Source organism: Hoplias malabaricus, chromosome 4 (genome assembly GCF_029633855.1).
Source record: "Hoplias malabaricus isolate fHopMal1 chromosome 4, fHopMal1.hap1, whole genome shotgun sequence".
Taxonomy (NCBI): Eukaryota; Metazoa; Chordata; class Actinopteri; order Characiformes; family Erythrinidae; genus Hoplias; species Hoplias malabaricus.
Window position 1 is genome coordinate 50,251,966 of NC_089803.1, and position 19,038 is coordinate 50,271,003.

Here is a 19,038-nt window from a genome sequence, read left to right on the forward strand (position 1 = left end):
AGTCATTTACTTAAGGTGGAAGCCTAAATAAAATGGCTGATTTTTTTTTGTATGTGGAATGTTTTAAGGTGTCCTGCAAAACAAAATGGGTGACTTTAATTTGGTGTTTCTATGACGTGATCACTTAATTAATTTGGAAGTCTAAATAAAATGGCAATTTATATTAAGGTGGCCTGCAAAATATAATGGGAGTCTTTTAAAGTGATATTTATTTTAATGTGACTGTTTCTGTGAAGTGGTCACCTACTTAAGGTGGAAGCCTAAATAAAATGGCTGATTTTTTAAATGTGGAATTTGTTAATGTGGCCCGCAACATATAATGGCAGCCTCTTTAAGTGGGATTCATTTTTATGTGGCCTATTAAGTGGTCACTTACTTAAGGTGCAGCCCATATAAAATGGCTGATTTTTTAAAGGAGAATTTTTTAAAGGTGCCCTGAAAAATAGAATGGCAGACTTTTTAAGCTGGAATTTATATTTAATATGACAATTTCAATGAGGTCACTTACTTAAGGTGGATTTTTTAAAGGTGATGTTCAATATGTCTCTGCTATCTTTTTAAGCTTTTAAAGGTTATTTGAAGTGGTCATTATTTAAGGTGGAAGTCTAATTTAAATGGCTGTCTTTTAAAGGTGGAATTTTTTTAAAATGTGGCAGCCAAAATATATTGGCTATTTTTAAGGTTTTAAGTGTAATTTCAAGTGGTCATTTATTTTATTTGGAAGTCTAAATGAAATAGCACTTTTTAAAGTGGATTTTTTAAGCTGAAATTTTTAAAATATGGTGTTTAAAATATATTGGCAGTCTTTTTTTATGGTTTTAAGGTTTATTTGAAGTATTCATTTATTTGAAGTGAAATAAAATTGGCATTTTTAAATGTGGAACTTTTATTAGCTGTCTTTTTATGCTGGTGGTATTTTAAAGGAAGTATTGGATTGATTGTTCTACAAATGTAACGTCATATCTATTAAGCAGCATATAAGATCACATTGCAACGATGATAGCAATATGGGACATGGCAAATAAAAGTTTGTTAACGAACTTTACCCCCTCTAGTTCTCTTTTCTGCTTATTATTATTTTATGCTTAAAATGTAAAATGCTACTCCTAATACAGTTTTCAAGCTAGAACCACGAAATGTCAGGATCCTAGATACCAACTCAAAGTGAAATTTTTTAAGGTGCCATTTAAAATACATTGGCAGGTTTTTTTTTTTAATTATTATTTTAATATTTAGGTTTTATTTAAAGTGTTCATTTATTTAATGTGGAAGTCTAAATAAAATGGTCATCTTTTTAAGGTGGAATTTTCATTAGGGTGTTGGTCAAAATACACTGGCATTCATTTTAAGCTGCTATTATTTAAGTGTACTATTGAATTGATTATTATAATACCAGGAAAACTGAGCTAGATTCTATTGTGGCAAGCTAAACATTCTCTACATATTCTACTTTTTAGAGAAGCATCCCACAAATTAGTGAGAGAGACACTAATCTATTGGAGGAGCCTCACAATCCTTTATAAGCTGTAATTATTTAGATAAAAATACTACATAGTGTTCCTTTAAGGAGGGAAAAATGAGTAAATTGAAAAAAGGAGCAGAACATGCAGAAAAAGTGGAGCAAAAGTTGGAGTTAACATGAAAAAAAAGGAAATATATTTGCTTATAAGGGAACATTGTACGACATAAAAATACATAAATAAATATTTCTATATCTTATCCAAATGTTGCAAATTCCTTTTTAATGAGAAAACTCAAGAGCCCAAACATGGTAAATGTCTGTGCTAATAGAATATAGATCAACAAGATCCATGGGGTAAAAATAGGACATACAACATTTTCACTAATCTGATATTGTCCTGATATTCTCTAAGATGATACTGTGGTATGAAGGATGTTACATTTTTTAATTTGTTTAATCTCTGACTTCATCTGTGAGAGTGTACCTTTTCATTTAACCACTGTATTTCAGTAAGATATCATAACATATAGGGTCATGTAGGAATCTCTCCTCCATAATTAACTGTATGCCATTCAAGTAATTACTCCTGTAACCTGACACACATTGTTACTGTCCAATCAAAAACATGTATCTCCCAAAAGAGCAATTTTACAGGAGAAGGAAAAAAAAAACTTCTTATATATCAGTGGAAGTCAATAGTTAAGGAAATGGATCAAAATATAAGGTATGGATTTTATCTTGTAGTAAGTGTGACACCCATCAAGTCACAATAATTAATAAAATATAGCCAACTATGCCACCAAGAAATTAAAGAGCTCTAAGAACTTTATATTAATTTTTAAATTATTTTAGAATAGTGTAACCTTACTTTAAGTCTCGACCCAACACAGAATACTCAAATTACAGCTTCTTTTTGATCTGAGGCGTGAGCAAGTCAATATAAACCACAACAATGTACCAAAAATGTAATAAAACTTTATTATAAAATGTCAAACTGCCAAAATTAAAAATGCCTAAATACAAGGAATAAGTTCTCTGAGACCATGATGATTGTTATGACCCAGTCTAGGGTTGAGCCATAACAGAATGAGGTGTGTGTTTGAATTAATGTATGAGAAGGGAATAACTGTAACAGAGATGTAAATGGTGAAACAAAAGGACACAAACGGAACCACAGAATGTATAATGAATAGAATATATATATTTTAGATGTGATATTTACAATGACCCAAACACCAGTGAACTTCAGGATGGCCTTATGCCGACAAAAATAACAAACACCCCTCCTAACTGACCTACAAACTGCTCTAACTTACCTATGTGAAACAAAAGACAATACCTTACCTTACTCCCTATGTATACACAAAAACACACACAAAACCCACTCCCAAAACAAACGGCAGCCAACCCTACTCTGGTGAATTATATACACAGTGTTTACAATACTTTACAACAGATCTAACGTCAGTATTCAAAAAGGGGCAAAAACAAACTCGTAGTCGAAGTAGGAATGTAACAAAGTCAAAACCAGGCAAACACACAGAATTCAATATACACTACACAAATCACAGAGCACTAACTAACTTACAGCGTACACACACAGAAAAAACATACACATACACAGCGCAGTGTAACATGATAGGTCTAAAATTAGTAGCACCAAGTAATCTAAAATTCTAAATGGGAATTCACTCATTTTAGGGGTTACTAGGATCAGGTTAGATTTAGGGTTACTAACTTCTAATATCGCTCCATAAACAGCAAAAATCAGTAAACAACAGAAGACCCAATTAATATAAATAAAAGTGAAAATAAAACAAATAAACCAATATATAGCTACAGTGAAATATAGCGCACAAAAATATGGAAACTCACATGTTTCCGTTATGTACATAATAAAAAATTTTTTTAAAAAGCAAACTCCTCACAGAAAGTCACCCGGAGCGGGATTTGAACCAACAACCTCCAGGTCCCTGGAGGTGTGTGCTTTTTATATATACTGAACAAAAATATAAACGCAACACTTGTTTTTGCTCCCCGTTTTCATGAGCTGACCTCAAAAGTCTAAGACATTTTCTATGTAGACAACAGCCCCCCCCGCCCCCTTATAATATGCATTAGCAAATTTAAAAATAAACCACTCTATTGTACTTTATTGATTCTGCCTTAAAGACTACTGACAATTTTAGACCATTTACAGATCATGTCCATTAAGGCTGAAACAGGGAGGTGAACACAACAGTTTTTGGGAAGGAGTTCAGGGTGGCTTATGTAGTACACAATGATAAATGGGCATTCATTTCTAATAAGATTAGATTTTGATTTTTGAGATTAGATTTTTTGCAAATTAAAATCTAGATGGCCAACTCTAAGAAACCTTTCTTCTCACCCAAGCCCTGATTGGAGTTTGAGATAACTCTTCAATCAAGCACTAGTCCCAAATTGGTCCCTGAAGGTCTGTAGCCCTGAGAGTCATAAAAACTGATATTACAGTCCACTCCAGGACAGTTTACGGACACAGGGTCTGGGAGGGTCAAGCAGCTCTCCTCAAATGGAATGCAGAGACACACACAGACTCACATAATATTCAACTTTGATTCAGTGTTCTCTCACACATCTTAAAGACTGTTAAAACTAAAAGATTCAAACAATCCTTAATTCCTAAGTTCTCACATAAACAAGTTGCATATGGGTACAACTGTGTGGAATTAATTCCATTTAGACAATCAAAATGGGTGGAATTAATTTACATGTGTTTAAAATCACTTTTTTATATGAGCTTATGTAGGAACCAAGGTAGCCACATATTCTGTATGTTATTTGGTTAAGAATGATGTAAAACACGGTTTTGTCTGAATGATATTACTTTGTGATAACATTCTTTTATATTGCAAAAGCATGATTCAGAATTCTTGGATATTCATTCAACAGGAAACTTCCTTAAGTTTTTGTCTTGTCAAGTGTCATAAATTTTATGTGACGTCACTAAAAAAGGAGTTTCTGGTCTACAGGAGGCATCCAGTCAGAGGCGGGAGATGCTCCAATCTTCAATCACTGAGGACCAATCAGGCCTTCAAGGTGGGTTTCCTAAAATCTGTGTCAAAAAACAGTGGCACAAAATTCGAACTCTGAATTTCAAACTATAGTTTAAGAAAAGCTATAGTTTAAATCCAGCAAAGCTCAATGCCATGCCCAGAGCATGAAAGAGACCTCAGACCTTTGACCCTCAAAATGGTGACAAAAGCTTCTGGATCAGCGATGAAGAAGAAGGCCACATGCTCCCTCAGAATGATCACTTTCTGAGGTGGTGTCTCTGAGCAAGGGCCCAGGAGAGTCATGCATGGATGTGGCTCTCACAAGGAGGAAGATCAACAGCAAAGGAGAATCCCACATGCCTCTCAAAATGCCACCAGCTCCGATGGAGTGGTCGTCGTGTCCAAGGCTGCGTCTTTGACCTAAAGCCAAATAGAAGAAGAGGTGCTATGCTACAAGATGCGTGTCTGCGAGAAGAAAGGCCAGCACATCTGTGATGTCCTGCAAGCCTTCTCCACTCCTCTCCAGAGATACGTAAGGTCACAAGATTTTTTTTCTTTCATAGCTCAGTAGATTGGTGCTGAATGCTTTGCTGGGATAAACTATAGCCCTTTTTAGAATTTAGGGTAATTATCAGAGAAATTCCCTCATATTAATCTCCCTGCTCCCTCATGGATCGCTGTAATCCATTTCATTATGTGAATGTATTAATCAATAATAATTAATTATCACTGACTCCACTATACTTATGAGTGTGTATGAAGCCGGACCCCAAAATTACAGGAATGCTAATCATTGGCAATAGAATGGACAGGTTGAGGTACTTTGGTTGAGGGTTTGGTGTCCTGGACCATGAGTAGGTGAATGAAAGGGGTTAGTGAGTCCACAAATGAACTGCCTTTTATAAACTGGTGCATAGCTGAGCACAGTGTGAGATGATAGAGAAATGGTATTTATAGATTACAATGACAGAAATTCTAGCGTGATGGGGATGGCGTGACTGGTAATTCGAGTACTCAAAGTGCTGCAGCAATAGTAGGTATTGGTTGCGCAATGCAATAGCCATCTTAAAACCAATGCTGACTCTTAGATTGGGCCAAAGCAGCTTTACATAATTAGTATCAGAACAGAATTTGAATCAAAGCTCACAATGCGAGCAAGCCAAAGGCAACAGTGGCAAGGAAAACTGCCTTGAGGCTGGAGGAAGAAACCTTGTGAAGAACCAGGACTCACAAAGTGGATCCATCCTTCTCTGATCAAACTACTGATAGGATTTAAAAGTACCACCAGCTAAATGTCATTAGGTTACAGTTTAATAATAATAATAATAAATAATAATAATATTAATAATAATAAAAATAGTGACATCAAACTGGGGCCATAATAACAGTGCATCAGGCTGGACACATCTGTCAGAGTGTTGCTAATCTAAGTATATATCTGCTTCAGTGTAATTGATAGTGGGCAATGGTGACGTGTCCGAGGCTGGCAGCAGTAGATGGAAAGTAGATTAGTAGCGGCCCTGAAAGTTGAATACTACAGAGGGGCCACATTAATAAATTGAGATGTCTTAGTTGGCAGGTATGCCTTGAAGTTGCCTTTCCAATGGTATAGAGGGAACGGAGAATGGAAGGGTGATCTAGAGGGATGACAGGTGAGGAAAATAAGGAGCCCCAAAAGGAACAGCGTGACAGGGAGAAGGCAGTTTGTCGCATGGGAGCAAATTCTGAAAGACAAAATCCAAAAGGCAAGATGCAGTGAAACCACAGGGGGAAGCGGATTAGGATGAAGGTCCACACCAGGAGAGAGGAAGAAGCGTAAAGGAAGAAGCGGGGTGTGGGCAGTCGCAAAGGGGAGGGGGAGGGGGGACTGGGAACCATGCAATAGCAAAAAGGTGCGGGATGAAGGTCCACCAAAGTACCTGAAAACATAGCGGGAGCTAGAAAGCTGGAGAGTGTGAGCAGCACAGCAGCACAGTGGAGGGTCCAGGATGATAGTCCACAGCAGCATCTGAAAAGAGAGCATGAGCTGGAAGCTGGAGGGTGAAATAAGCACAGCAGCAGAGGAGTCGGGACAAGGGTCCACAACAGCACCTGAAAATAGAAGTAAGAATTGTAAAGTTAAGGGGTTGGGATGAATGTCCATAAAGCACACAAGGTGCCGATTTAGAACCTGTGGAGGGGGTATGAGCTGGAAAGTTTGAGGCATGGAGCGGAAACTGAAGCAGGGGTAGAGGGTGGGTGATGAAGGGAGGGGTGGGATGATGATAGCGAATCAGCAGAAAAGAAGCCTTGCAGTGAGGAGACTTTGTCGAGTGTCCAGAGTGCTGGGCAGGAGGCAGGCCTGCAGCAGCACCTGTGGAGGGGTGCGGGCTAGAAAGTGTGAGGCATGTGTGGCTGCTGCAGGAGTAGAAGGTGGTATGATAAAGGGAGGGGAGGGGTGGGATGATGAGTAGAGAGGAGGAGAAAGGGAGGAATGGGATGATAAAGGGAGTGGTGGGGATGATGAGAAGAGACAGAGAGAGAGAGGAGGATAAAGGGAGTGGTGGGGATGATGAGAAGAGACAGAGAGAGAAGAGGACAGCTTTCAGTTCCAATATTTCAAATGCATGCACCTTGGCGAGCACTGTGGTGAACTAGTGCCCTGGTAATGCGCAGAAATATTGCAGATTACAAGCCATTTTATAATGCAGCTTAGATAAAATAAGAATTTCAAATGCAGCCCTCTAAGGTACCAACTCACGAGACAGCAAGGATGATAAGACACTGAGGCTAATGCATTCCAGCTCAGATACAACCAAGAAGAGTAATAGGATGATGAGGAACATCCAGTCAGAGGTGGTTGTTCTAGCTGAGTTAGCGAAGGGGACGCCGTTGTTTCAGAGCACATTACTGGAACGGTGTAGCCAGAGATGGAGGGAAGGGGAGGCTTGAATCTGCCCAGGCATGGGAGTTAGATGCAGGGTGTCATTCAGGAGGCCTGTTGGAGTGGGAGGAGAAGCAAGAGAGAGCAGAGGTTGCATACAGAGGTCAGCCCCAAATACCAGGCAGTCCCATAGCTGTTTAGCGAAAGAAGGGGGAAACAGTAGGCTCAGTGGGCTTGATAACGGCAGAACGCTGCTCCACATCTTCATTCACAGAGGATCAGCAGAAATTAACCCAGAGCAGAGGAGTGAGCTGAAGCATATATATAGGGCTGAGGGGAGGAGTTCTGGCATGGTCCAACTTATATTATGTTATTACATAACTTCAACTCAGGACAAATATGGCACAGGATGATCAAATTAACAATGTCTGACAAGAGAAAGATCTTTTTAGGTGCTAACCTACCAGCAGTAAAATAGGGCAATTCAGTCAGTTCTTTGTGGGCTCAAAACCTGTAACCTGTAAAACCTGTAACCTGGGATAAAATGATCCGATCTGTTTTTGCTCTGTTTCTGATGTCAAGTTTAGAGTCTTTAGAATTGTACTGCCCATATCTCTGATGTCTGTGCTGGATCTGCATTTAAGTGAGAGGGCAGCTGTAGGGTTAAACCATGTAAAACAGATAAAAATGAGAATGAAGGACTGAGTAATAACATCACAGCCGAAGGGAGAACAGGGGAGGCGGACATATGCGCAAGGAATCCCTTTATTAACAAAAATAAAAGCTTACACAAAAAAAAAAACACAAATGGTAAAAAACATGAGCTTCACACAGAAACACCAACAAAAAACAAACAGAAACAGCCATGAACTGGTGTAGACATAAGTACAGCACTAAAACACAGAAACACACAAGACCAGACAAAGGAGTGCAGAAACCAAGGAGGTATATATACATGTGAGGACACCTAAAAAAGGTAATGAGGGGGCAGGATAACAAAGGAGACACAGGTGGGAACACTAATGAGAAGGTGGGGATAAGGCAGAGACAAGGGAGAAGAGTTGAGCAAAACAAAACCAAGCCATCTGGTAAAGAAGCACATGGCAAACAAGGGAAACACAACGAACAGGGCAGAAAGTGTGACAAATAAGGTGAGCAAAACAGCCAACAAAGGTGTGGAGATGGGTGAAAACCAAGCAAAACCAGTATCACAGGACAGGAGGAGGAGAACCAAGCAATAACAGCTATATTAAGATTGATGTTCCTTGCTTAATGGTGATCTGTGTTTGAGCAATTTCCAGTTAAAGGAGTACCACAACCTCAGGGGACACAATATTAAAAACAGACGAAATTCAATAGTGAAAACCATTGCATGAACTTCCCAAAACAATGGTCTATGAACACAGCCACTGCATTCTCTGGGCTTGTGGTGGACTGAGGTATAATGAAAAATCCTAGTTCCTGACAAATTAAAATGTCAAATCATTTTGGGAAATCTTCTATGCTGAATCCTGGTTATGTAGGAGAGGGACTATCTGGCTTGTTATAAGCACACAGTTCAAAAACCAGCAGTATGAGGGGGCATTAGTGCACATGGCATGGGTAATTTGCACATCTGTGAAGGCACTTTTAATGCGGAATGATATGTATAGGTTTTGTAGCAAAATATTGCCACTCAGAACTTGCTTATTACAGTAAAACAAGGCCAATCCACATTCTGCATGGATTAAAACAGCATGGCTATTTAGAAAAACAAGTCCAGATGCTAAACTAGTCTAGATCTGTCACCCATTGAAATCATTTGACACATTATGAAAAGAAATACATATAATGGAGACTCTGATCTGTTGAGTAGTTGAAATCCTGTTACAAAGCAAAATAGGGGCATAATATTTCACGTACAAAACTACAGAACTTGGTCCACTTAGTTCCCAAGAAGTTACAGAGTGTTGTTAAAAGTAGAGGTGATGCACATTCCCCTGTCCCACCACTTTTTTTTGGAATGTGTTACTGGCATTAAATTCAAAATGGACATTTACTTATTATATTGAAAGCAAACAAATTAATTGATACATCAGTAAAAAAGGCAGGAGTTTCTGGTTTTGCAGGCTGTTTGGAACATAGCAGCATGATCTGCTATCAGATTCAGACAGCTAAGAAATAGGGTAGGAATTTACATGTTGTTTTCCTAGATTTAGCTAATGCATTTGGCTAAGTGCTACATAAATTTATGTGGCAAGCTTTTGAATTCTTCCAGGCACCAGATAAGGTTAAGGCTGGTTAAAGCATACTTTGAGGATATTTAGTTTTGCTTTACTACTGGTGAATTTATTATATCATGGCAGCAATTAGAAATAGGTATAATGGCTGGTTGTACAATGTCATCATTAGCATACAATGGCAATGGACATAGCAATTAGGGCCTCTAGGTGGGTTGTAGGTGAGGAAAGGTTGCATGACAGTACTTGGCTCCCCCAGGTTAACATGGATGACATGACGATGCTAATGAATACTGTACCTTGCACACAGCGGTTGCTGGAGAAGTTAAATGATAATCTAAGGTTGGCTAGGCTGAAAGTTAAACCAAGCATGTCTAGAAGTCTGTAGATTGCCCTGCGAAGGACCCCCTCCAAGGTGTGTGCCTGTCTTGTGCCCAGTGATTCTGGGTAGGCTCCGGAACCACCGCAGTCCTGAAATGGATAAGCGGTTACAGACAATGAATGAATGAATAAATAAAACCATTTAATACTTTTCATTCATTGTCTGTAATCGCTTATCCAGTTCAGGGTCAAGGTGAGTCCGGAGCCTACCCGGAATCACTGGGCGCTAGACAACTTGTGGCGGAGCACCTGTGGCTGAGACTAGTTAGTTATAGTCAGGGCTAGATTGGTATTCTGGCATACTGGGCATTTCCCCTGTCCTCAGGGGCTAATGCTGTTGGATCCCATATTCTTCCAGGGAGTGCATGTGGTATATATACGTATGTCCATAAAATAAAGTAAATAAGTAAGTAAATCTTTATCAATATAGCAATTTTCTAGAAAAAGTCCTAATCCCTTAGCAATGGATTCAGTATACACACCTATTTCCAATACCTCATTAACCCCTTTACTTATACTTCACTCACACATAGATAAACTGCGAAGCATTGCCAGTATTTTCGGCAAGCCAAGCATACTTAGTTCTTTGATCCCTGCCTGCCTTTTGACTTTAGATTTTGTACTTTGCCTTTGGAACTGTTTGCCATGTTTCTGTGTTCACTTATCCTGGTTTTTTAACTCTTTGCTCTGCCCTTGACTCTGCTTTTTGGATTTTGTGTTATTAAAGTCTGCATATGGATCCAACAAACTTGTCTCAGCATCAATACAAGGGGGTTTATTTTTCACGCAACATATAGAAACATCTGGAAAGCATCTCATCTCTTTGAAACTAAATGAGATGAAGAGTGAGGGATGTTTGACCTGGACCTCTTAACTCAGGAAAGTGTCTTATATCTAAACATTCCAAACCCACAGACAAACCTGACTTTGATCTTGACCTTGTGTCCATATAAAAGAAAGATTACAGTTTCAAATGCTTACTCGCTAGATGCAAGCAGAAGCTAGAGACACACTAACTAACTTGAACAATTTAGAGTTTATTGTAAACAGGGCAAAAATGAAACTGAAAATGAGAAAAACAAGATGAGAACACATGGGGAAATACTCCTGAACTGAGTAGGGCAAAATCAGGAGGCAAAAGAGAGAACAATTATTAAGACAAAACAGAAGAAGGAAACGCTCAGAATGCTGAATTTAACATCATTAAATTCTTAAAACACTGTTCAACACTAGAAATGCTCTAACTCCTTTACCGAATTATAATACCTAAAAGCACAGATGGCTGGCAAACTGATCACCTACTCCAAGCACCGTTCTGTTTTCATCTACTTAAATAAGCACTAAGACGTATTTTAGCCTTACAGCTTCAAAATTATCGTGATGCTTTTCTGTAACAGGGAGAATAGAGCCTCTGTTGTTGCTACTCCAGGCTCAGCACTGCAGAGATTGCACTAGGTAAATTTTGGAGGAGGGTAGGGAAGCACTCACCCCTCACTATTGATTTCAAAACAGTTTTGTAACAGTGAATTACACTATGCAAATATATTGGAAGCCTATGAACAAAAATACCAAATCTTGTTCTAGTGATCCTTTAAAGGAATACAATGTAAGATTTGGCTTTTTTGTCTTCTGAGCACCCCCTACTTGCTGCTGAGTGTAATTCACATTACAGTACTGTTGTGAAATCAAGTCTTACACACACATCTCTCTCTCTCCCTCACTCACTCACTTAAATAAGACAGGCTCTTGCACACACTCTCCCTGTCTCTGTCTCACAGACAAACACACATCTCTCTCTCTCTCTCTCTCTCTCATTGACTAATGTTTACAAAAGTAGCGAACGGCTCTCGGGGCTCCAGCAGATGTTGAGCCAAGGGAATGTTGTGTAATCTAATAAAACAATGTTGACATGATAAAACCCATATATTGTTCATAATACACACTGAAATGTTTTATCACAACCATAAAGTGTAACTTTGGTGTTACAGTAGCCATTATAACCACAGTAATGAACAGTAAAGCACTTATTATCAGAATCGATATCGAATACTAAAAACCGAGCTAATCTGGCTGAAGTAAGCAGGCGTTACCACTCGCCCTTGTTCATTATTAACTCTCAAAACTGGATTATAATGCTGTCCTCAACAAAGCTTGGGTTCCACCGAAACAAAGTGTAACTTTAGTCATTTAATCCACATAGCAAACGGTGAAAAGCATGTATTACCAAAATTGATGTCTAACGCGAAAGAGTTAATCCGGCTAAAGTTAGCAGGTGCAAACCCTGGCTCATTGCTCAGTGACCCTCAAAAACTGATTATAAAACTTTAGTCAACAAAACTATCCCTAACTAGCACCACAACACATGAAAAAAGGGCAACAAATACTTACTGCTCCAAATTTTGTCCAACTCATTCTACTCTGTAAATTCAGTCTAGTATTAACTCAGTATTTTGTGTAGCTAGGCAACCATCCATCTGTGAGCTATGTGTCGTTCAGCATTACCCATTTCTCAGAGGCCTCCTCCCGTGATTCAAAAGTTGCTTAGTGCGGTAGACCACAGATGACCCAACATAGCCGCCATAGAGGCTCTGTTCTCCCTATTACAGCTCCGTTGAACATTACAATGAAAAAATTGAAAACCTGTAATTTTATTGTTCCTTTAAAGTGCATATGTATCAGGACTGGGCAGACTGACGGAGGTACCGGAATAAGGAGAACTAAACAGACAAACCTAAACAGAGAGAAGTGAAAAGAGACGTAAACAGAGAGAGCTAAACAGAGAAACCAAATGAAAACATGAAGCAGATGGAAGAAACAGACAGACCAGACTGACAAAGGGAAGTGAAAGATACGCGAATCAAATCAAATGTCCAACAGAGAGGCACAGACACAAAGGAACTTAAATGCACACAAGGACACCTGAGACAGGTGGGCTTGGGCTGCTTGCAGGGCACGTGCTATAGCTGTTGAGGGTTTAGGGGGTCTGATGGGCGCACTCTTGAGGGACTTCCTCAACCCAAGATCCCCAAGAAGTTCACCCCTGTTAGCCTCACCTTCTTTGTCCTGAGGTTTGAGGCTAACAGCACCAGCCCTCAACCCCTAACCTGGGGGGTTGTCTTTGGGAGCAGGGGTTGATGCAGAGACATCCTCTGAAGCAGGGGGCACTGTGGAGATGTCCTCAGGAGCAGGGGGCCCTGCGGAGACGTACACGAAAAGCCTGGGAGAATCTTGCTCTCAAAAGCTCACAAAAAGACTCCACATTAACTTCCAGGTCTTTTTCTCTCAGCAGTTGATCTGCCCACTGTAATGCTTCTGCTCCAATTAGTGATCTCATGAACATAACTTTAAAAAAGTCACGTGGAGCAGGACCAGTCAGATATCTAAAACAGAGGCTACATTGTAGGAGAAAACTGTCATAGTTCGAATTCCCCTTAAATCTATTGGCAATTCCCATAAATGACTGCAATATAGCCACCATAACAGCCAATACTTCTCCTGCTTGCTTAACTGTCTCCTCGAAAGAACAATCTGTTAGCTGCATCCTTATTAGGGTTGGACATTCTGTCAGGACTGGGCAGACTGACGGAGGCGGACACACAGGCTATTACACAGTGATTTTTATTTAAACAAAGATAAAACAAATAGACAGACTTGTATAAATAGACAGAATAATTAGACAAAGTAAGACTTGGACAGAGGACCATTACAGAGAGAACTAAACAGACAGAGAAAGCTAAACAGAGACCTAGACAGGAAGAGCTAAACAGATAAACCTAAAGAGAGAAAATTGAAAAGAGATGTAAACAGAGAGAGTTAAACAGACAAACCAAATGAGAACACAAAGCACATGGAAGAACCAGACAGACCAGACTGACAAACAAAGGGCAGTGAAAGAAATGAAATCAAATGTCCAACAGAGAGGAACACACACAAAGGGACTTAAATGCACACAAGGACACCTGAAACAGATAATGAGGGGGCAGGATTACAAATGAGACACAGATGGGGAGACTGATGAGGAGGTGGAACAAAGGCGGGACTAGGGCGGAGACAGGAACAATAACAAACAGAACCATGTGCAAGAGCACATGGATGGGAAAACAGACATGACAGGACCAAGGCGTGACAAGTATTTATTAATATTTTTATTTTTCATGATGCTTAATATCAATTTCCACATATTTTTATATTTTCTCATAAGTGTATAATTGTTTTTAAAACATTAATCAGTTTAGGCCTATTTATTTTTTCCGTGTCTGTAATTGTTAGTAATAACCCTAGTCATGCTGCTGGATCTTGCAAAAAAAAAAAAAAAAGATACATCACTCGCTTCTTACTACACTTTTAAGTATACAATAAAGGTCGCTTTTGTTGCAATTACCCATCTCAGTGTGGTGATGGTGGTGGTAGGGCTGGAGTTTTAAATTTTATTTTTTTTTCAATTAAAATAAAAGGCCCTGGCTACAGGGCTATAGCCCTGGGTCTTTTTACATTAGCCCTGGGTCTTTTCTAACACCAAATTTAACACCATTTTTTAACACCAAATGTAAATATTCCAAAGACAAATAATTTTGTTTAGGAGCCTTCCCAAATTAGACCAAGGCCCACCCAGTTAGCCAGAGCTAATTCCCTGCGAGTGCGAGTTCACCTTCGGGGACACACACCCCTTTCGGACTGATCTGCAAAAGATGCATTTCTGTGAGTCAGATTCAGCTGGAGTGTGACGGGACATGATTAGGGTTGCCAGCTGGCCTGTATTTGGAAAATAATAACCGCGTTCTCTTTGGAACAGATAAGGGAGGCATTTTATTCTGTATTTCTGAGTTAAAACTGTTAAGGCTAAGTTCCACAGCTCTCCCTCAGCCAGAGGGAGAGGCTAAAGGCCTCAACATACTTCTTGCGTAGACTACGTTCGCTTGGCTTCGGCAAAAATATGATATAACATAGGGGAAAATGAACAACCGCAGACGTCATGCGGAGGCTTTGTACGGCATGTCGTGCACACTGAAGCTGTGCGAACTCCACGGCATAAATGCCACACGACAGAGCTTATCATTGGTCAGTACAACACAAACATGGACGACTTTGGGGTGCAAAAAGAGATTCGCACACGCAGCAGAAAAGGCGAATGTGTGGATTTTTTCCACGGCATTCAAAAACTCCCACTGTCACATTTAGAACCTTAAAAATGTTTGCTCTTGCACATTTTAAGACACTTGAGAAGGTACTGATTCACACATTGACGACACTTGAGTTACAAATGCCTATCTTATTTTTACACATTTGTGATTTTAAGTTATTATTTTTGTTGTTGTTGTTGTTTTAAATTTGTGCATTCCAATACATTTGTGGTTTTAGTTTTACGTGTATGTAGCTGCTTAAACACAGTCACAAAATCCGTTACATTTTGTGAGTATTGTTTTACAAACTCAGAATCTTTTTTACCCTATTTTGACTCCATACGCTAGACACGCCTGGTTTAGTGTATTTTTAACACAGTATTGCTGTTTTTTTCTGAATGCAGCAAAAATGCCATTTTTTTTCTGTTTTTGGTGACATCATGCTATTTTGAGTGTATTAATTACGTACTTACATATTAAGGTAATCTCAAAGTAAATTTACACGTGCAACCGACATATTAATTTATGCAGTTTTAGTAGAATTGTGCTATTAGACCAAAGTCCCTCATAGTAAAATCTGAATTCTTCCTGGGTTTGACTTTACAAACATTTGGTAAATATTTCATAGAGCATTACTACCCCGGGTCTCCTCGCAGTCTAGGGCACCCCCCTGATTTAGAGTAGTCTTTCAAATGGAGGCAATTAATTTAGTAATACGTATGGATAGGAAGAAGGAAGGGAGAGGGAGCAAGAGAGCAAGAGGGAGAGGGAGCAAGAGCGCTCGAGCAAGAGTGAGCAAAGAGAGAGAGAGTGAGAGAGAGAGAGAGGTAATGAGAAGCAAGCTGCTGGATTATTAGCTGTCAGAATCCTGAGCTGCACACTGAATTTATTAAAGGTGAGTATGACAAGACTGTGAGAATGTTTTAGGTCGTCAATGATGTGGAGGGAAGAGGGACCGAGAATGAAGACAAAGGAAAGCAGGAAGGAAAAATCATACTTACAGCTTAGACAGATTTGTCTGTAAATAAATGCGGATTAGACTTGGACGTGTGCAAAATCTCAATCTTGTGTGTGTGTGTGTGTGTGTGTGTGCGCGCGCGCGCGCGAGTCAGAATGAAGGAACCTTTGCGACACAGTTCGTGTGTATCTTGAGGTGCTTTGCCTGTGTGTGTGTGCGTGCGTATGTGAGATTCTCAGCTCGGATTCTGCTCCTGCTGTGTCGTCTTACTTCGTGGACGTCCCTGATCCTCCTTCAGCCCCTGTTGCCACGACAACCATGGACTGCGGACTGCGTCTGCCGCCTGTCATCGAGGAGGTCATGGACCCTGCAGGTGTGTGTATGTATGTGTGTGTGTGAGAATGTTAGTCGTTTGTGTATATACACACCGATAAGCCATAAATATTATGAACACCTCCTTGTTTCTACACACTGTCCATTCTCTCAGCTCCACTGCAGTGAAACTGATGTGGTGGTGATGTTTTAGTGTGCATTGCGTTATTATATGATGTCACTGCTAGGCTGAGAATAATCCAGCATTCAAAACCACCCTTCCAACAGCACTCAGTGACTCCTGAAAAAGGATAAGAGTACACTTTCTGTTTAGCAACAGATCAGCTACTGTCTCAGATCTACACTGATGCTTAAATGTTCTCAGAAGTAATTTTGAGAATATTTGTGGGATCATTTGCTAATTGCGTTTGTCCAGTTACAAGTTGTTTCCTTTGCTAGCTGACAATAGTAAGTTGTATTCTTTGTGGAGGTGTGGGGTGGGTGTATGGAGGCAGACTATCAAGACCTGCTTTTGTATAAAAATTGTGCAAAAAAGCTGTGACTATTAACTACTAATATTAAATAACCTGTTTCAGAAATAGAGGTAATATCGTAGCATAACATAAAATGCTGCTTCAATCATAGAAAAAAATGTAATTCTTTGGTTCTGAAATGTATAGGGTGACTTTCTTCTCGGTATGGTGTACTAGCCCTTGCTTCAGTGTTTATATGTTACAGGTTTAGTGCCTATTAATTGCTTCTTTTGGAATGTTAATACAATGCCTAACTCTAGGCCAGAGTTGCCTGTTACTAGACAGTTATTGTTACTGTTAATAAGAAATCAACCATAGGTTTTTTGATGTAACCACATCAAACTTTAGATGATGTACAATTGTTTATATTTGCCTTGGTCCTTCTCTTTGTAACTTGGGTGTTGTGAGTGGGATTAATGGTATGTATCAGGACAGAGAGGCAGACGCCTAGTCAGAAAGAGAGAGATAGAGAGATATGGATGGCCAGTCTGTGTGTAGTGACACATCCCTCAGTTATGACTCAGAGCAGATGGTTGGCAGGCTCGGGGTGCCATGCCTAAAACAGCACACAGCATAAGGCTTGGAAATATTGGTCACTGCAGAGAATATGTAAACTCTGTCATGCACATGTACATACTCTTGCTCCTGTTGTGAAATGGAATATCATGTATATCTGAGATGCCACTATGTGTAAGCCGTTCAGTTATAAACAATATTGTGGCAGAAGAATCTTATCATAAATGTAGGCCAGCGGCCAAGGCATATCTACTTACATAATTGTCTCAAACTGCATCTTTATTTCAAAATGTGTTTTCGGTCACTGAATAACATTCTGTTATTCAGCCTTAGACCATGATTATCAGAGCTATTTCAACAGTCAGTCGGATAGTGTTTCAGTCCTCCTCTGCATATAATTAAGTACCTAGCTAATTCAAACATCTTCATCATCATTATAATCATAATTTTTTCAGCTTAATCTACAGGGTGGGCCATTTATATGGATACACCTTAATAAAAATGGGAATGGTTGGTGATATTAACTTCCTGTTTGTGGCACATTAGTATATGGGAGGGGGGAAACTTTTCAAGATGGGTGGTGACCATGGTGGCCATTTTGGATCCAACTTTTGTTTTTTCAATGGGAAGATCAAGCTCAAGGTCTTGTGACACATGAGTTATTTACAAGTTTCTGACCACTTATAAAATGTGTTCAAGATAAAAGTCTAAGGGGGTCAGATCGGGAGACCTTGGAGGCCATTCAACTGGCCCACGACGACCAATCCACTTTCCAGGAGACTGTTCATCTAGGAATGCTCTGATCTGACACCCATAATGTGGTGGTGCACCATCTCGCTGGAAAAACTCAGGGAACGTGCCAGCTTAAGTGGATTAAGAGGGAAACGCATCATCATGTAGCAATTTTGTGTATCCATGGTCACCACCCATCGTGAAAAGTTACATATACAAACCGGATTCCAAAAACATTGGGACACTAAACAAATTGTGAATAAAAACTGAATGCAATGATGTGGAGGTGCCAACATCTGATATTTTATTCAGAATAGAACACAAATCACAGATCAAAAGTTTAAACTGAGAGAATGTATCATTTTAAGGGAAAATATGTTGTTTCAATATTTCATGGCATCAACAAATCCCAAAAAAGTTGGGACAAGGCCATTTTTTACCACTGTGTGGGATCCCCCCTTCTTCTTACAACACTCAACAGATGTCTGGGGACAGAGGAGACCAATTTCTCAAGTTTAGTTCAGTTACATGGCGTCCCAGTGTTCCATAAAGAACTTCAAATCGTGACTCATCTGACCACAGAACAGTCGTCCATTTTGCCACACTCCATTTTAAAAGACCCCTGGCCCAGTGCAAATGTCTGAGCTTGTGGAGCTTGCTTAAAAATGGCTTCCTCTTTGCACTGTAGAGATTCAGCTGGTAACGGCGGATGGCACGGTGGATTGTGTTCACTGACAATGCTTTCTGGAAGTATTCCTGAGCCCATTCTGTTATTTCCTTGACAGTGGCGTTCCTGTTTGAGGTGCAGTGACGTTTAAGGGCCTGGAGATCACGAGCATCCAGTAGAGTTACTTAAAAGTCTTTGCTATTTTACGCTGGGTAACACCATTCTGGTATTGCTGCACTA

At 39.7% G+C, this 19,038-nt stretch overlaps 1 protein-coding gene across 4 annotated transcripts in view; it reads left to right on the plus strand.

Moving 5' to 3' along the window:
• Window positions 1-15,841: 15,841 nt before the first annotated feature.
• Window positions 15,842-19,038, plus strand: part of ccdc136b (coiled-coil domain containing 136b) — a 70,409-nt gene continuing 67,212 nt past the window's right edge. For 2 of the 4 annotated variants that reach the window (XM_066667991.1, XM_066667994.1), the window contains exon 1: window positions 16,007-16,411. In XM_066667991.1, coding sequence (XP_066524088.1) covers window positions 16,357-16,411 — 55 coding nt within the window. In that variant the 5' untranslated portion in view covers window positions 16,007-16,356. Of the gene's footprint in view, window positions 15,976-16,006; window positions 16,412-19,038 lie in introns of those variants that run through there. The other 2 variants (XM_066667993.1, XM_066667992.1) reach the window with 2 other exon arrangements.